At 48.4% G+C, this 17,119-nt stretch overlaps 1 protein-coding gene across 5 annotated transcripts; it reads left to right on the top strand.

The window, feature by feature from the left end:
- Window positions 1-374: 374 nt before the first annotated feature.
- On the top strand, window positions 375-14,616 carry ADIPOR1 (adiponectin receptor 1). Of its 5 annotated transcripts, XM_072733641.1 has the most exons (10): window positions 394-567; window positions 4,088-4,153; window positions 5,199-5,297; window positions 6,825-7,059; window positions 8,533-8,649; window positions 9,906-10,077; window positions 10,689-10,875; window positions 11,873-12,060; window positions 13,237-13,430; window positions 13,746-14,616. In XM_072733641.1, exons 4-10 carry the CDS (start codon window positions 6,919-6,921, stop codon window positions 13,872-13,874), a joined length of 1,128 nt encoding a protein of 375 aa, XP_072589742.1. In that variant the 5' UTR covers window positions 394-567; window positions 4,088-4,153; window positions 5,199-5,297; window positions 6,825-6,918; the 3' UTR covers window positions 13,875-14,616. The 5 variants fall into 5 exon arrangements, with proteins under 5 accessions (XP_072589740.1, XP_072589742.1, XP_072589741.1 ...); XM_072733640.1 differs by lacking the exon at window positions 4,088-4,153; XM_072733642.1 differs by lacking the exon at window positions 5,199-5,297 and having other exon boundaries at window positions 433-567.
- Window positions 14,617-17,119: the final 2,503 nt, after the last annotated feature.

Below are 17,119 nucleotides of genomic sequence, written 5' to 3'. Positions count from 1 at the left end.
ACTGCTTCCCCGTCACGCGCTCCCCCGGGGGCTCGGGGCGTGGCCGTGGCCGGGCCTGAGGGGCGGGGTTGGCGGCCGCAGCCGGGCGCGGGGCGGGGCCTGGGGCGGGGCCTGGATTTGGGGGCGGGGCCTTGGAAGGGGTCGGGCCTGCAGCGACGCGACGCGACGCGGAGGCGGGGCCTGTCGTGGGGGCGGGGCCTGTCGTGGGGGCGGGGCCTGCGGCGGGGTGGGACGGGGCCTGCGGCACCGGACGAGGCCTGGGAAGGGACGGGGCGGGGGCGGGGCCTGCCGCGACGCGGGGCGGGGCCTGGTCGTGACGCGCGGGGGGCGGGGCCTGCGGGGCGGGGCCTGCGGCGGCCTGTGATTGGGGCTGCGGGAGCGACGCGGGGCGGCGGGGGAGCGCCCGAGAGGCGGTGACGCGGCCGCGGAGGTGACGCTGTGCGGTCGCGCGCCCCTTCCGGCGCGGGGAGGGCGCTGAAGATCCGGGGCCGCTCGGCCGCAGGCCGCCTCCAGCGCCGCGGGATGTAGCGCCGGGGACCGCGGCCCCACAGAGCCCGCCCGCCGGCCGTAAGTGCCCGGGAGCCGCGGGGGGGGGGGGGGGGGGGCGGGGACCCGGGAGCCGCGGGGGGGGGGCGGGGACCCGGGAGCCGCGGGGGGGCCGGACGCCCCGACGCCCCGAGGGTCTCGAGCCCCCGCGGGGCCCTGGGAGCCGGCCGCGCCCCGGGGCTGCTCGGGGACCGGGCGGTAGCACTTCCGGCCCCTCCCGCCGCCCCCGGGCGGCCTCGGCGCGGCTCCGGGGCTGCGGGTCCTGGCGTCGCCGCCCGCCCGTCCCCGCCGCCCGCCGGTCCCCGCCGCGGGGGTGGAGCCCGGAGCCGGGGCACGGCCGGTCCCAGGGCCGCGCCGAGGCTCCCGACCCCGAGGCTCCGGCGGATCCGGCCGCGGCCGCCTCCCGCCCTCGGAGGCGCGGGGATTAGTGGGCCGCCCGCCGCGTTTGGAAGCTAATCCCGAAGCCGGAATGTGAGCAAAATCGGAACCGGGGCGGGGAGGGCGGGGAGGGCGGGGAGGGCGGGATTGCCTCGCGTCGGCAGCCGCACGCCCGGCGTCCCCGTCCCCCGTCCCGTTGGGAGACTCGTGGTCTCCGGGGCTTTGGTCTCCAAGAAGATGAAACAGGGGCGCCCCCCCCAGCCTGCCGTCGGGCTCCGGGGAGCGGCGAGGCGGTCGCGAGCCCACGGGCCCACGCGCGTCCGGGCGCCGCCGCGAGGGGAGGGAGGCCTGCGTGCCGCTGCTGCCCTCGCCTCCCGGTCCCCCGGGTGCTCCGCGGGTGGGCTGAGAACACGGGGGGGCACAGGGGCTGCTGGGCCAGGCCAGGTCGTGCAAGGGCTCACCTGCGGGGCGGCCGCCTCTGTAGCCTCGCAGCCCCCAAATTGATCGCCAGGGTGACATCTACGCCCCCACGTAGTGCTTGGCACTCGGGGGTCGGTGTTAAGACCGCTGGTGTGTTACCCCGAAGGCCTCCAGAAAACCCTACACCTACTCGGAGACGAGAATTTGAAGCCCTTCGGTTCTCAGTGGCCAAGAAATTACGAGATTCCCAAGGGACTTAGAAATAAAGGGCCACTCTGCAAGTAGGAAAGAATCACTAGGCTCACCATTGCTGATGCACAAAGGATACCACCCTAAGTAGGCTTTTAGGCTACCTTCAGTTTCTTAAAGTCTGGCCTCCTTTTATCTGTGAAAGATTCCCTTATGGAAAAGTGGATTATTCACTGTCCTGGGGACTGTTCTTTGGAGCCTGCCTTGCACACTGGATTCGCTTCTGGAATGGCCACTGCTCCCAGTTTCCCTATCAAGATGCTTCCAAAGTCTTCCACAGAACCCTTCTTAGTCATTCCAACTAAAACCGAGCTTTTCTTCTGAATTCCTCCAGCACTTCGTGGCATCTAGTCCTGTAATGATGTTAGTAAAAACAAAAGTCATCGCCCCCTCTTAAAATAGAGGCCAGCGGGCAGCCCGGGTGGCTCAGCGGTTTAGCGCCTGCCTTCAGCCCAGAGCGTGATCCTGGAGACCTGGAATCGAGTCCCACATCGGGCTCCCTGCATGGAGCCTGCTTCTCCCTCTGCCTGTGTCTCTGCCTCTCCCTCTCTCTCTTTGTCTCTCATGAATAAATGAATAAAATCTTTAAAAAACAATAAAATAAAATAGAGGCCAGCAACCATGTCGTGCCTCTGATTCTCCTTTGCCTTATCTCTGTAGCTACAATGCCATGTGCACTGTAAATAATCAGTAGGTATTGTCAGATGGATAAAGAACAGAATTTGTGCTTCTTTCTAGGCCAATTAAGTTTGTCTTCTAATTCCCTAGGAAATTTCCTTTGGCTCCTATAATATCAAGCCACACTGAACTCTTTAACACTCTTGCTGTATTATTCTGTCTCATCTACTTGTGATCACACTGGTGAACTAAAGTCATGTTTTAACCCAGAAGCTTTATTAATTATGGTGTTGCTGTTGTTTTTTTCTGGTACTGATACTCATCAAAGTCATTACATTTTGTCTTTTTTTTTTTTTTAAGATTTATTTATTTATTCATGAGAGACCCAGAGAGAGGCAGAGACACAGGCAGAGGGAGAAGCAGGCTCCCTGCAGGGAACCCTGGGCAAGATTCGATCCCAGGACCCTGGGGTCATGCCCTGGCCGAAAGCAGATGCTCAATCACCAAGCCATCCAGGTGTCCCCTACATTTTGTTCTTAATTGTCCATTTATCTCTGATATCACCCACCAGTTAATTCCCTTTTCCTGCTCAGAAATGTTGGGGGTGTGATTAATGTTTATAAAGTTTATATCTTGGATTGAAAGGATCCTTAAGTGCCCTGTAGGCAAACCAATTCCAACTGATTGGCTTTCAGGCATGTACCTAGGTTGGGGCTTCCGAGGCATGCAGTGTAAAGTGCTATAACATATAACCGGGCTGCCATCTAGTTGAAAGCCAAATATTAAAACAGGGACGGGTGTGAAACTCCATCATCAGCCTGTGTAGTTTTGTTTTGTTTTGTTTTGTTTTGTTTTGTTTTGTCCTGGCACTTGAAACGCTTATCTATCTCTGTTTGGAATCAAAAAGTCTTCTGTTGGGATGGCTGGAGAAGAGCTATAAGGGAAGTTAGATTGTGATTTTCCACTTCAGACGCTAAGCCGATGACACCTAGCATCAAGTGAGAAAGCTAACGCCCCATTGCTGCAATTTGGTAATCTTCAAACGTAGGTCTTTGCCTTGACTCGTTTTTTCCCCAGCAGTGCTATGGAACCACGTCCCCTAACAGCACATATAGGAGAGAACTAATCTATTAGTTTACTGCTAAACTAATTTTTCTTTAGAGCGATAGAGTCAGGCAGTAATAGGTCGAGCCTGCCCATGCCTATCCACAGAATCTCTAAGGGTCCGGGGACTCTAGATTAAAAATTCCCAGAAGCAGCTTTGTGACTTCGACTCCAAGGAAGGAGTGTGCTTGGAAAACTTGGGAACTGGTTCTCAGAATAGATGTCTCCAGAAACTGCGAGGGAAATAAACTCTCGGGCCAACTGGCCGGTGATTAAGAATCAGTTCTTTCCTAAGTGTGGCACAGGATTATCTTATTTATAGGAGCACAAACACCTCCCTGCCTCCACAGCTTTATTCTCTAATATCATAGGTTTATCCAGTTGGAAAGCTTAGTGGTAAAGATTTTATTAGCTTGAATTGAAGAAATCCCATCAAAAATCCACTCAGTGGAGTTTGGCCCAGTTATAATTTGGGTGTGGTGAGTTTGAGGGGAAATGTGTTTCCTCTAAAATACTAAGGATATAGAAAGCTGGCAGAAAGTTGAAGTAATTTGGCTCTTCTGAGTGCTCCCAGAATCAGTCTTAACATCATAGGCATTTATGCTGCTTTTATATAATAGAGACAAAAACACTTGCTTATAATAACTCCCAGTTGTTGGTGAGCGGCCGCCCTGCCCGCAGTTACCTTTCCAGGTCCTACTATTATTTGCTCTTCTGTCTTGCCAGACCGCCGATCCCTCTCTCTCCCTTTCCCGTCTCTGTGTTGCTACAGTTTAGAAGACCAAACTGGACAATGGACTTTGCTCATATGATGACATGATCTCCATTGGCCTCCGTTGTATGTACTTTACATGATGCATGATGAGTTGTAGCTGATGGCTGGCTTGTGAGTTAACTGGGATGTCTGTTAGGTTCCGTGACTCTGGGCCTAGAAGACGACGCTGAGGGGAGGAGTAGGAGCTGCTGGTACAGGAGCTAGAGGGAATCAGAAGAATTAAGAGGGATTTGGACTGAAAGGGAAAAGACATGATGGCGAAGAGACAAAGATCATCTAGGAGAACAGTAGGCTTGAAGGCATAAAAACTTTGCAGATCCAATGAGGAAATTAGAATACCGAGCTGGATTCTGCATTTGATCTCTGACCCCAACTGCCCAACTGAAAGTTTGTCTATGTTATTCTCGTTGCCTCTAGTAAAATAGTTACACAGCATTCAAAATATCTGAATTTAGTACGTGGCCACTCTAGGGTATGTGATCTCTCCCTCCACTGCCCTCCTGGAACAGTGAAATCGCATCACTAACTGAACGTGTCGCAAATGGCCTCACGCCGTCTGATCGTAGGCTTCTTTGAAGACACTGTTCAACTGTGTATTTTGCACAGTACCTTAGGATGCCTTAGGGTGCTGGTGCTGAATATATTTGTGAAATATTCAGTGACTTTATTGGCTTACTCTGGGGAAAAGGAGAAAGCCCCACAAACACAAGAAAAAGTGCATAAACCCTTAGCTAGTGACAAGAAGCTTGCTGACTAGAATGCTGCCCTCTTCATTCATTCGTTTTGAAATATGGGTTCTGGCCAAAATCAAGGGTCCATGTCGCAGAACCTGAGTTTGGGGTTTTCTTTTGTTTTTTGTTTTGCCCTGGTAGCGGTGTTCTAAGCTACATGTATGTCCCTCTTCAGAATTGTCCAAAGTGCCCAAAACCTTTTCTTTTTCTTTGCTCTAATACAGATTATTTCTTAGTAAAGCTGTTTATTCAGTAGCACCTCACTCTAAGGAAATACGTTTTGCGGTCAACGCATTGAAAAAGATTTCCCAGTGTTTCTTATGTGGATTGCCTATTTCCTGAGGGTTTCAGGGGCCCCCGTTTCCTGTTCTCCTTAGGCTCAGTTGTTGGCTATGGCTGCGGGCTGGCATGTGTCTTGCCAGAATCTTGCACATTTGAAGGAAGAAGAACTGTCGATGTGTTGACACCGTATAAAGGTCTGCTGTGCAGTGAGTCACTGTTTGCTTTCTTGAACTAGATTTGCCTATTGCTTTCAGCCGTGCTTGTGAGTGTAGCATAGCATGACTTTTGAAACTTAAGGACTGCGCTCATCTGACTGCATATATCTGATTATAATCCCCAGGAAGGAATCGTAACTAGTCTTACATAAAAAGAACTGGTGTAAGATATCAAAGGTGTGTGTGTAGGGAGCAGCGGTGGGAGGTAGACAGTGTCTCTCTCATGAGCAGTCCTGATTACTGCCTATTATAAGAGGTTTGGGTTCCCTAAGCTTAAATTTCCTCTTTGGTAATGCAGCCCACTCCCTGTGCAGGCGTTGCTTGACCCTCTCTGCATTGCCTGATGGTCACTGGGTTCAGATAACCAGTGGATAAAAATGCTAATATTCTGGTCATTACTGTTGTTATGACTAATGAACTCCTTTGTTGGTGGTAGGGGGTAGTAGTAGTGTCCAAGATGGTGAACATCTTTGGGCACCTTTCCTCTTTTCAGTATCATTTTTCTTGATTGAAAGACCACTGCCTGTAGTCCAGCTCAGGAAAACCTCAAGCATTTGAAGTTTTTCCTTGAAAACTGAGTTCTAGGTTTCTGATTTTCCTAAAGGATTTGTATACCTGTCTCTAGTTTCTGAAAAACTAATTTGAGTGGGACTTAGGTTATGAGTTATGGTGGTTGGGACAAGCTCTTGCTGAGCTGGTTGTTTGGTATGTGTGTGGCAACAGGCAAGGCTGGGGCTGCCTCCTTGTCTTCAACTTCCTGCTCTGAGGTAAGTTATTGCTTACTTTCCGGAGGGATTATGATGAAAGCTTGTTATCCAAGTGGAACCCAGGCTATAATCCTACAATAGAATTAGTAGACATTGCAGAGGAATTAACCACTGCGCATCTAGCTCACAACCAAGTTCCTCCTGCATGCGAGGCACACAGGTCGGAGCATTTGTAGAAAAAGCCCGACTGAGTTCAGTTGGCATTTAATTTATTTCGAGCTTGGGTGGTCTTTTTTTATTTTATTTTATTTTTATTTATTTATGATAGTCACACAGAGAGAGAGAGAGAGAGAGAGAGAGAGAGAGGCAGAGACACAGGCAGAGGGAGAAGCAGGCTCCATGCACCGGGAGCCTGACGTGGGACTCGATCCCGGGTCTCCAGGATCGCGCCCTGGGCCAAAGACAGACGCCAAACCGCTGCGCCACCCAGGGATCCCAAGCTTGGGTGGTCTTGAAGTACAGTTGGCCCTTGAACAACACAGATGTTAGGGGCACTGGCAGGGGCACAGTTGAAGATCCACATATAACTTTGGACTTCCCAGAGGCTAACGACTAGCCTACTGTTGACCAGAAGTCTGACCAATAACATTGAGTACCTTAATTTAGCAATTACCTGGCCTTTGGGATTGGAGACAGGGTGTGAGTTGACTATCTGTGTCTTATTCAGTGTTGACTCATGAAAATGAAACTGTAAGAGGAGTCAGTTGTCAATACCCTCCATGTTTCTGTTTGCTTTTAGTGTTTACCATCACAGGGAGCTCTCTGCCCCCTGGGGCTGAGAGACCCCAACCTTTCCCCAAGCTGAAGCTGCAGGGTATTGAGGTACCAGCCAGATGTCTTCTCACAAAGGATCTGTGGTGGCACAGGGCAATGGGGCTCCTGCCAGTAACAGGGAAACAGACACGGTGGAGCTGGCTGAACTCGGACCCCTGCTGGAAGAGAAGGGGAAACGGATAATTGCCAACCCAACCAAAGTAAGTTGTCTTCCCGGGAGTCATTGCCTTGAACCTCTCATTAGGCCTCTGTCAGTGTCCATTTTTTAATCTCACCTCTCTCCCCAAAGGAGGAACCACCATCGCACCCTGGGAATTTCTCTATCCCAGTCCTTATCATACTGGATTATATGTATCTTATTTATTTGTATCCTTTTCCCACTGTAAGCTTTTGCAAGTTCACTCGTCTTTATAACCCCAGGACTTAACACAAGGCCTGAAGTCCAGTAAGTAATTAGTAAATACTTGTGAAGGAATGAAGGAAGCATCCATTAGGATTAGGTTTGGCTTCGTATAACACAAATCCCTATAGTCTTAATAAGACTGTGTCTTATGTAGAAGAATTCAAGAAGTAACCAATCCCAGGCTGATGCAGAGGCTCCACCACTGTCAACCCCCTGTCTTGCTCCTCCTCCATTCTGAATGTTACCCATCACACACCCCCATAGCAGCCCCCACAAAAGAGGAAGGAGAAAGAGGGAAAGAGCTCACCCTTTTTGGAAGTCCCTCACAAGGTCAGAACTTCATCCCCTGGGCCAGAACTTAGTAACATAGTTATGTTCGGCTGCAGTGGAGTTTAGTCAGTGCAGCCTCTTCATTGGGCCTGAGTACCACTACAGGAACATTGCCACCCCTGAATAAAACCAAGGACTTTGTTACTGAGGAAGAGAGAATGGACATTGGGTAGGCAAGCAGGGATCTCTACCACAGAATTTAAGAGGGACCATTTGTTTCCCAGGGACCATCAACAGGAGAGAGAAAGAGAAGAACTTGAACTGCCTGGCTCTCCATCTCCATGGTTAGGAGCCTTAGGACTGAGAAAAGAGTCTCTCTCCTTGATGGGGAAGTGCGCTCCCATGTGCACACTTTGTGTCCAGGCTCCTGGGGTCCAGGACTCAGAGCTACTGCTTTCTACAGAACCGGTGTGGCCCCTGATACTCTTGGGAGCTGCTAGGAATACAAAGTTTCAGTCATGATATAATCCCCAGAGTCGGACAGAGAACCATGAACAGATTGAAATTGTTATAGGAATCTCTGAGCCTCTGCCTTTTCCACCGTTTCGAGAATTTAGTGGTCTAGAATAGAGAGATATTTGGGAAATTGGGACAGTTGAGAACCACTGTCTGAGAGGTAAGGAGGGGCTATCCAAACTTAAAGAATACTTAGGACCGGCAGGCAGTCCCGTGTCCCTTTCACGTCAGCCCCCATCCACTACCTCCTGTGTGCTGAATTGAGCTTTCACTCCAGCATTTGCAAAGTATTAATAAAGCTTGAACTACAGTGTTAGAAACTCACCGTCATGCTTTTAGGGAAAAAGCCACAAGTCTTACATGTAGGAGAGAGGCCAGGCAGAAAGTGTTGAGTTTGGGTTTCTCTGGATCTGTCTGATCTGGACTAGCGCAGTGTGTGAGATGGCTCTTAGGGTTAGTTTCTGTGTATTTTTTATGCCTGTAGGCTGAAGAAGAGCAAACATGCCCAGTGCCCCAGGAAGAGGAGGAGGAGGTGCGGGTACTGACGCTTCCCCTGCAAGCCCACCATGCCATGGAGAAGATGGAGGAGTTTGTGTATAAGGTATAGCCCGGTAGCTTCTGTCCTGGGTGCTCCCGCTGGCAAACACTCACTGAAGAACTGTTACTCCGATGTGTGGGTTTGTTTTTGCTTAAGATGCAGTAAATAAGGGAGAAGACTAGCTACATTTTTACTACCTACCGTGTTGGGCATTGTTCAAAATATTTTCTAAAACATAAGTTTTTAGCTTTTCTTTACTATGGATCCCTTTGGCAGTCATCAGAATTTTTTAATTTTTAAAATTTCCAAAATTTTAATGTGGGCTCCTTTATTAACACATTAAATATGCACTAATGACAAATGATAATGTATTTTTTTTTAAGATTTTATTTATTCATGAGACACAGAGAGAGAGAGAGACAGAGACAGAGGCAGAGACACAGGCAGAGGGAGAAGCAGGTTCCCTGCACGGAGCCCAATGTGGGACTCGATCCCAGGTCTCCAGGATCACACTCTGGGCTGAAGGCAGGTGCTAACCCGCTGAGCCACCTGGGCTGCCCAGAATGATAATGTATTTTATTAAAATTTATTATTTCTAAGCAGTGAAGAGTAACAATATTTTGATATCTGCAAAACTAATGTATGAAAACATCTCTGATTTCTATTCATGACCGTCACAGGTTCTAGCACTAGTGTGCTTTGTTGCTCACATTTATCATTGAGGAGAGTGTTAGATGTCAGGTAGAGGTGAGTGAAAATAAAAGATCATTTTTTTCCCTCTCTGGATTCTATCCATTCACTGTCTGTGTGTCCTGGGTTAAGAACCCCTGCTCTAAAAAGACATAGCCTCAGCCTAGGAAGGCCTTAGAATCTACTAGGGGAAAGGACTGAGCAGGGATCAACTGGAGTCTCCTGGATTTGAGGGGCAAAGGAGGGGTAAGATGTATGTTTTCAAAACCATAATATATAATTTCTATTTCTTGTTTTCATTCATTCTATATACATAATTGTGAAATTTCAAGTAGCTTAAAGACAGTCCTGCCATATTTTTTCCAAGATTGAGGTGCACTTATCTAAAGCATATCTAGATAAACTAACATGATGCAAGAACAAAGGCCTTAGCAAAAATTGGTCAAGATACATAGTAGCAATGGCCTTGCTCATGCTGTGTCTCAGATACCTGTAGGTCCAGGTTGAGTCCCTATTACCTGTCACCCAAAGCCTGGTTGACATTTTCCTAGACTGGCTCTCCTTCACTCCTTGCCCTTGGGAAACTAGCATTCTTTAGGGCCCTTCTTAGAGTGTATATAATATTCCAGGTCTGGGAGGGACGTTGGAGGGTCATCCCATATGACGTACTCCCTGACTGGCTGAAGGACAATGACTACTTGCTACATGGCCATAGACCACCTATGCCCTCCTTCCGGGCTTGCTTCAAGAGCATTTTCCGCATCCATACAGAAACTGGCAACATCTGGACCCATCTGCTTGGTGAGTGATTTGGGAAGAAACCAAATTTTTCTGTCTCCTTAAATGCCAAGGGATTATGCCCTTTGTCCATGGGAAGGAAAAGAGCAAAGTTATTCTGACTGATTGATTGATCCTTGATCATTGATCTTTGAGGCTAGAGGAGAAAGACCTAGAACCAGGAGAAGAAATTGCAACTAGATGTTCTCTTACAATCCTTGGCAGAACTGTTCTCAGTGGAGGCAAATCCTTCTATTCTTTCTATGAATTCCCACTGTCCAAACAAAATGTGAACACTTCAAAAAGTGCTCTTCTTGTCTGGGTTTTTATGACTGATGCCATTTTCTTTTCTTTTAAGATTTTATCTATCTATTCATGAAACACAGAGAGAGGCAGAGACACAGGCAGAGGGAGAAGCAGGCTCCACGCAGGGAGGCCGACATGGGACTCGATCCCAGGACCCCGAGGCCACGCCCTGAGCCAGGGGCAGACGCTCAACTACTGAGCCACCCAGGCGCCCCTACAGTTCCCACAGCTGAACCCTATTGTTTTAGTGCTGATTTAACACCATCAACTGTGAAAGTGCATGTATTCTTTTTCCTTAGACTTTTTTTCTTTTCTTTTCCCTCCTATAGGTTTTGTGCTGTTTCTTTTTTTGGGAATCTTGACCATGCTCAGACCAAATATGTACTTCATGGCCCCTTTACAGGAGAAGGTGGTTTTTGGGATGTTCTTTTTGGGTGCAGTGCTCTGCCTCAGCTTCTCCTGGCTCTTTCACACCGTCTATTGTCATTCAGAGAAAGTCTCCCGGACTTTTTCCAAGTGAGTTGAAAGAACATCAGGAAAGACCACACATGACTCTCATATCTTGTGATTGAGGGCTGACTGGATACTGGAAACTCCTGTAACTCCTAAAAGGTTCCCTGATGTCCCAGAGGAAGGGCTTTCTATTTTGTGGGTTAATAGGGCAGTGAAGCTTTTATCTTAAATCCTTCATGAAAAATGCACTGCAGCCTCCTCAACAGAGTGGATTTTATCTGAATGGTACTATCTGTTGTGAGACCTGGGGTGCTAGTGGGCTGCTGTTTGAGCCCTAGGACCCAGTACCGTCTGACTTTCCCGTTGGCCCGAGCCACAGCAGGGCATGGTAGAGTACTCCCTGCTTCGTTCTGCTAACTTCATTCTATCCACCCATGCAGTTAAGCTTATCTTTGCTGCCCATGAACTGCTGGAAGCCCCAGATGTCCATAATCTAATGCTTTTCAGATTCCCCGACCGTGTGCAGAGTTCTATTTGCTTCTTGTTGTTGTTGGTTTTGGTGGTGGTGGCGGCAGGTTATTTTGTTTTTCCCATAACACCAATAACAGAAATATGTTTTTATCATTTAAAAAGGCAGCTAAATCAGAACAGTACTTCTAAAGAATACTCCCAACTCAAGGGTTTTGTTTTGGGAACTCAAGTTATCAGAACTGGAGAACATTCAGAGCCCTTCCTGCGTGGGAAGCTGGGAATCAGCCGGACTTGACAGAACTCCGGGGTCGCAGACTCCGCTAGGGGGAGACGTGACTGCCCACAGCTCAGGGAAGGGATGAAGTCCTGTGAGGAGGGATTCTTAGAAACTTTGCCACTGCAAAATAGATGTGCTTGATCTGGTTGGTTTTTGGTCCAGGACGTAGGATAGATTGAATGGGAAACGAAGGGAGACTGGGTGGAGATGATCAAGTCTGGGAGCAGGTGAACAGAAGGAACAAGTTCAGCAAGCCATAGGAGTTCTTCATTTCTCCCACTGATTCATTTCATTTTTGTGGCTCTTTTTTAGACTGGATTATTCAGGGATTGCTCTACTGATTATGGGGAGCTTTGTCCCCTGGCTCTATTACTCCTTCTACTGCTCCCCACAGCCACGGCTCATCTACCTCTCCATCGTCTGTGTCCTGGGCATTTCTGCCATCATTGTGGCACAGTGGGACCGGTTTGCCACTCCTAAGCACCGGCAGACAAGAGCAGGTGGGTAGGAAGACATAGTATAAACTTTATTCATGTTTGGGCCTTGAGCCTAATAGATTGAACCCTGGGCCCTAAGGTTTGTAGTTTGGGGACCCCATCCAAATCCTGATTTGTGTTGAGAATTTGGAAAACACCATGAATTTTCAAAGTTCAGTTCTCCCCCATGTTTCATAGTATCTCAGTGGAGTGCTAGCAGGACAGATTACTACCAAGCTGGTCAGTTCGCTGCAAGTATCAAAACGACTGTTCTTAAATTTGGTTTGAGAAAGTTAAAAAATGTACAGAGCACCGTCAGTTTAGTGACCTACGTTCTAGGCATTCAAACCAAGAGGTTAAAATTAGAACACCTGGAGTTCTCTTTCCTTGAGCATAAACACTGGTCACAACTATTGTAATAGCAACAAGCATAAACATCTTTGTGTTGTCTCGTCTAGACTCTCCTTTTATGCTTTATTTTTGCAGCAGCACACTAGTTGCCACTCATTTTCAGGCCCTTGGGACTTCTTAATATGTGCTGTGTTTTAAACCTTCAGTTAAAAGAATTAAATATTCATCAAGCACCAACCACTGTGCTCTAACAAGGGCATCCACAAAAATGCGGAAGGTCATCCCTGCCCTCCAGTTATGTGTAGTGGAGTGATGTTGAGACAAATACCCATTCTTCCCTTCCTCTTAACCTTTCTTGTGTGTCCCTGTCACCTTGACAACTTCTGTTCTGGGTATACCTGTCTACTCAGGAGGTCAGAGTCCTGTTCCTTAAGTCTTTTATGATCTTATTGGAAAACCTGCCTAGCTCCTCTCGGACTTGGAAACCACCCGCCTGCAGCCCTGCCATTTAGGATCTGTATCCAGATCAGCCTGGGGAGGTTTTGACATAGGCTTTTGGCCAAGGCTGCACATTTCTTAACAAATAATAAAGAATGTCGGATGTTGGTTCTTGTCCTCCTTAAAAGGTAATAGCTGTATTAGCAGTGACACGGCCTTCTTCCCATTCTGGATGTTGCAGAAACGTCTGCTGACTGTTATCCATCTTGTGGTTCAATTTCCTAAATATGTCCTGTTCACCGGAAAATAGCTAATTGTCATAATAAACATCTGAATTCTGGAGGGAGACAACAGTGCTTTCCACGTGGTGGCTGTTTCCTTCCTTGACCATCTTATGTCTGCTTTGTTCAGGAGTGTTCCTGGGACTTGGCTTGAGCGGTGTTGTGCCCACCATGCACTTTACTATCGCTGAGGGCTTTGTCAAGGCCACCACAGTGGGCCAGATGGGCTGGTTCTTCCTCATGGCTGTGATGTACATCACCGGAGCTGGCCTTTATGCTGCTCGAATTCCTGAGCGCTTCTTTCCTGGAAAATTTGACATATGGGTAAGAAATGACTCTTCCAGCAGGGCCTGTGATGGTGAGAGACCAGCCAAAGTTAAAGGTCTGAGTACAAGGTGGTAAGAGACGTGGGGATCACTATATATGCAAAAGGAGAAATGGCAGGGGGATAGCCAATATTAGCATTTTGGTGTATCCCTGACAGGATTTAAAAAAAAAAAATTCTACAAGTATATTGCTTTTATGATGTAAAAAAAAATTTTTTTTTTTTTAAGAACCTAGAAGAGGCAAATGCTTGATGCTTACTTCTGATCTCTCCTGGCCCCTGTCCTAAAGGCCCTTCTCTTGTTATTCCTCCAGTTCCAGTCTCATCAGATTTTCCATGTCCTGGTGGTGGCCGCAGCCTTTGTCCACTTCTACGGGGTCTCGAACCTTCAAGAATTCCGTTACGGCCTCGAGGGTGGCTGTACTGACGACTCCCTTCTCTGAGCCTCCCCACCTGAGGGGTGGAGGAGGAACTTCCCAAGTGCTTTTAAAAATAACTTCTTTGTTGACGTGAGAGGAAGTCTGAGTTGTCTGTTTCTAGAAGAAACCTCTTAGAGAATTCAGTACCAACCGAGCTTCAGCCCACTTTCACACCCACTGGGCAATAAACTTTCCATTTCCCTAGCTGAGGAGGGTGGGGATGGTCCAGCTTAGCCCTGCTCCTCCTCAGCACCCCTCCCTCGTTGGCAAGGCAACTACCGTCCCCTCACAGAGACAGTACGTCAAAGCTCATGTTGAGATTTTACCCCTCCTCCAACCATTTTGGGAAAAAATGATGGACTGGGACTCTTCAGAAATTCTGTTTCTGGAGAAAAATATCCCTCCCTTACCCCCATCCTTACTTTGTAACCTGGCTTATAACAGGCCATCCATTTTTGTAGCACACTTTTCAAAAACAATTAGAACCTGGTCCCATCTTTCTCGGGCCCGGATCTGCTTTTACAGCAGGAAGAACAAAGCCACCAACTTTTACATAGCCCGGCTAATCATGGAAGTGTGTCCAGGCTTCAAGTAACTTGACTTTTAATTTTTTTTTCTTGGCAGAGTAATGTAAAATTAAAATGGGGAAAGATATTTAATATTTAATACTAAGCTTTAAAAAGAAACCTGCTATCATTGCTATGTATCTTGATGCAAAGACTATGATGATAATAAAAGAAAGTACAGAAGACACTTGGCATTCAAAGATTTGACATGTGTGGTCTCAACTATTTGTACACAACTCCAAAGGATTAAAACCAGTAAAATAGTTTCAGATTCTGCTGAGATACAGGTTTGAATCAGAGGCATTGATTGACAGGCTAGCATGTGCAGGCCAATGAATGAGCCTAATCGAATTTCCAGCATCTCCTCAATACAGCTTTATTTTTCTCTACTTACCATACAGACATCGTACTAGAGAGTTTGGTTTGCCACAGTAGAGTTAAATAATTAGAAGATTCTTGAAGGTGCTGGGAATATATCCCTGTGTTCAAAGCTCTACTACATATTACTTTAGAGTTTAGTTCTTTTAAAAGTGCCTTGCTTAAGGCTGTCTCATCAAGAAGTTATTCTATGCTTTTCGGTTTCTCTTCGAATTGCACTCAGCATGACATGTGTTGTATTCATAAGATGGCATATGGTCTGCAGTAATCCCTAACTGTAGGCAGTTCTTGAGTTACAAAGTTGGGTTCACTTCAAAGGTCAAGTTTGTACAACTGGGAGAACAAATGGTTCTTTTAAAAAATAATCCAATTAGGCCAACACGAAAAGTTTCTTAACCTCAAGTAGTAATCAAGGAAATGTAAATTAAAATCAAAGTGATAAACCATCTCAGTCCCATCAGGTTGGCACAAATTAAAGATCACATTGAGTGTTGGTATAGATGTGGAGCAGACCAGATGCTGCTGGTGGAACTGCACATTGGTAGGATGACTGTGTGGACATGCATAGAGCATATACACACATTACAATATTCAAACATTTTGTGAAACAGCACTCTACGATATAAAATGCATATGATGTCTCTCCTAGATCACTTCATTTTTCAAAATGCTCTTTCTGGGGCACCTGGGTGGTTGAGTTGGTTAAATGTCTGACTTGGGCTTAGGTCGTGATCCCAGGTCATGATCTAGCCCCGCCTGGCTCCTTGCTCAGTGGGGATCCTGCTTCTCTTTCTCCCTCTGCCTGCTGCTCCCCCCTGCTTATGCTCTGTCAAGATCTTTCTTTTTTTTAAAGATTTTATTTATTCATGAGACACAGAGAGGGAGAGGCAGGCTCCTCACAGGGAGCCCAATGTGAGACTCGATCCCAGGACTCTGGGGTCACGCCCTGGGCCAGAGGCAGACGCTCAACCGCTGAGCCACCCAGGCATCCCTGTCAAGATCTTTTTTAAAAAAGATTTATTTTCGAGAGAGTACCTGCGCACAACAGGAGTGAAGGGGGGACAGGAGCAGACTCCTTACTGAGCCAGGAGCCCAAGGTGGAGTTCAGTCTCACGACCGTGAGATCTCTACCTGAGCGGAAACCAAGAGTCCGTGTCTCAACCAACTGAGCCACCCAGGTGCCCCAATCAGGGATGCTGTAAGATCAGAGAGGTATGATGTGAAACATGGAAACACTATGTAAAATTAGATTGCTACCCACTTGGCTATCATTTTATTATCCATAAATCAAAGGCTCTGCAAAGGAAAACAGTACCATGGTTCTCCCTTCTCCACATCAGTTACCAGTAGCCACTGCCGTCTGGAAGCAGATGATCTGCGGACATGTTGCCGGGCCAGTGGGTAGCCTAACCTGTCACGGTGTCTACATCATACCCCTCCGTTCATCTCACGTAGGCATTAGATCATCTCACACCATGAGAAGACTGGGCATGATACAACATCTTTAGAGAGAGAGACCACTTTCATGCAACTTGTAGTGTATTGTCACAGTCTGTTTTGTTATTAGCTAATGTTAATTTCGTACTGTGTCTATCGATTAAACTTCATTTGTAGATATAAGAAAAAACAGCATAAATAGTATTCAGTGTTCTGCATGGTTTCCGGCATCCCCTGGGGGCCTTTGCACATATCCCCCCTGGTGAGGGGGCAACTGCTGTATAATTAAGCATAATTAGTTTGGACATTGACAGAAGTTGAATCGAGGAGCCCCATTCCCCCTCTGAAGCACTAAGGTAACTGCCAGAGTCGATTCGAAGCAAAATTCCTGAAGTGGACACTCCGCACCCAGGCCTGGTGAAAAGTCGCCGGAAGACAAAGGGGAAATGATGGATGACTCCTGGGACTTCAGTAGGATCCTCGGCGCTCCCCCTCACGGCGCCCAACACGGGGGACCCTAAGCTCCCTCCACTTGGCCGTCCAGGCGCGGGTGGTGCAGGTGGCGGAGAAGCACCTCAAGGGGATGACAGGCCCCACTGTGATGCCGAGAACGCCGAGGTCCGTGGGTCGCAGGGCTCGGGATTCTCGCCGCTGCCGTGGTCCGCGGGGAAAGGCCGCTGTGGACAATGGAGGTGAAGCACCTGGAGGCGCCCGCGGGTTTCCTCGAGGTGCGGGGGCTGCGGGACCCCGGGCAGGTAACAGTCCCTGCAGCAACCTGCGCCTCCGCAGCCGTGGACCCCGCCCCTCGCGGATGCTCCCGCGGCCCCGCCCCCGGCCCCGCCCCCGCCCCGGGCGCCCGGAGGTCACGTGGCGCCGCCTGCTCACGTG

Source organism: Vulpes vulpes, chromosome 13 (assembly GCF_048418805.1).
Source record: "Vulpes vulpes isolate BD-2025 chromosome 13, VulVul3, whole genome shotgun sequence".
NCBI lineage: Eukaryota > Metazoa > Chordata > Mammalia > Carnivora > Canidae > Vulpes > Vulpes vulpes.
This window is presented reverse-complemented; position numbering and strand designations above follow the sequence as displayed.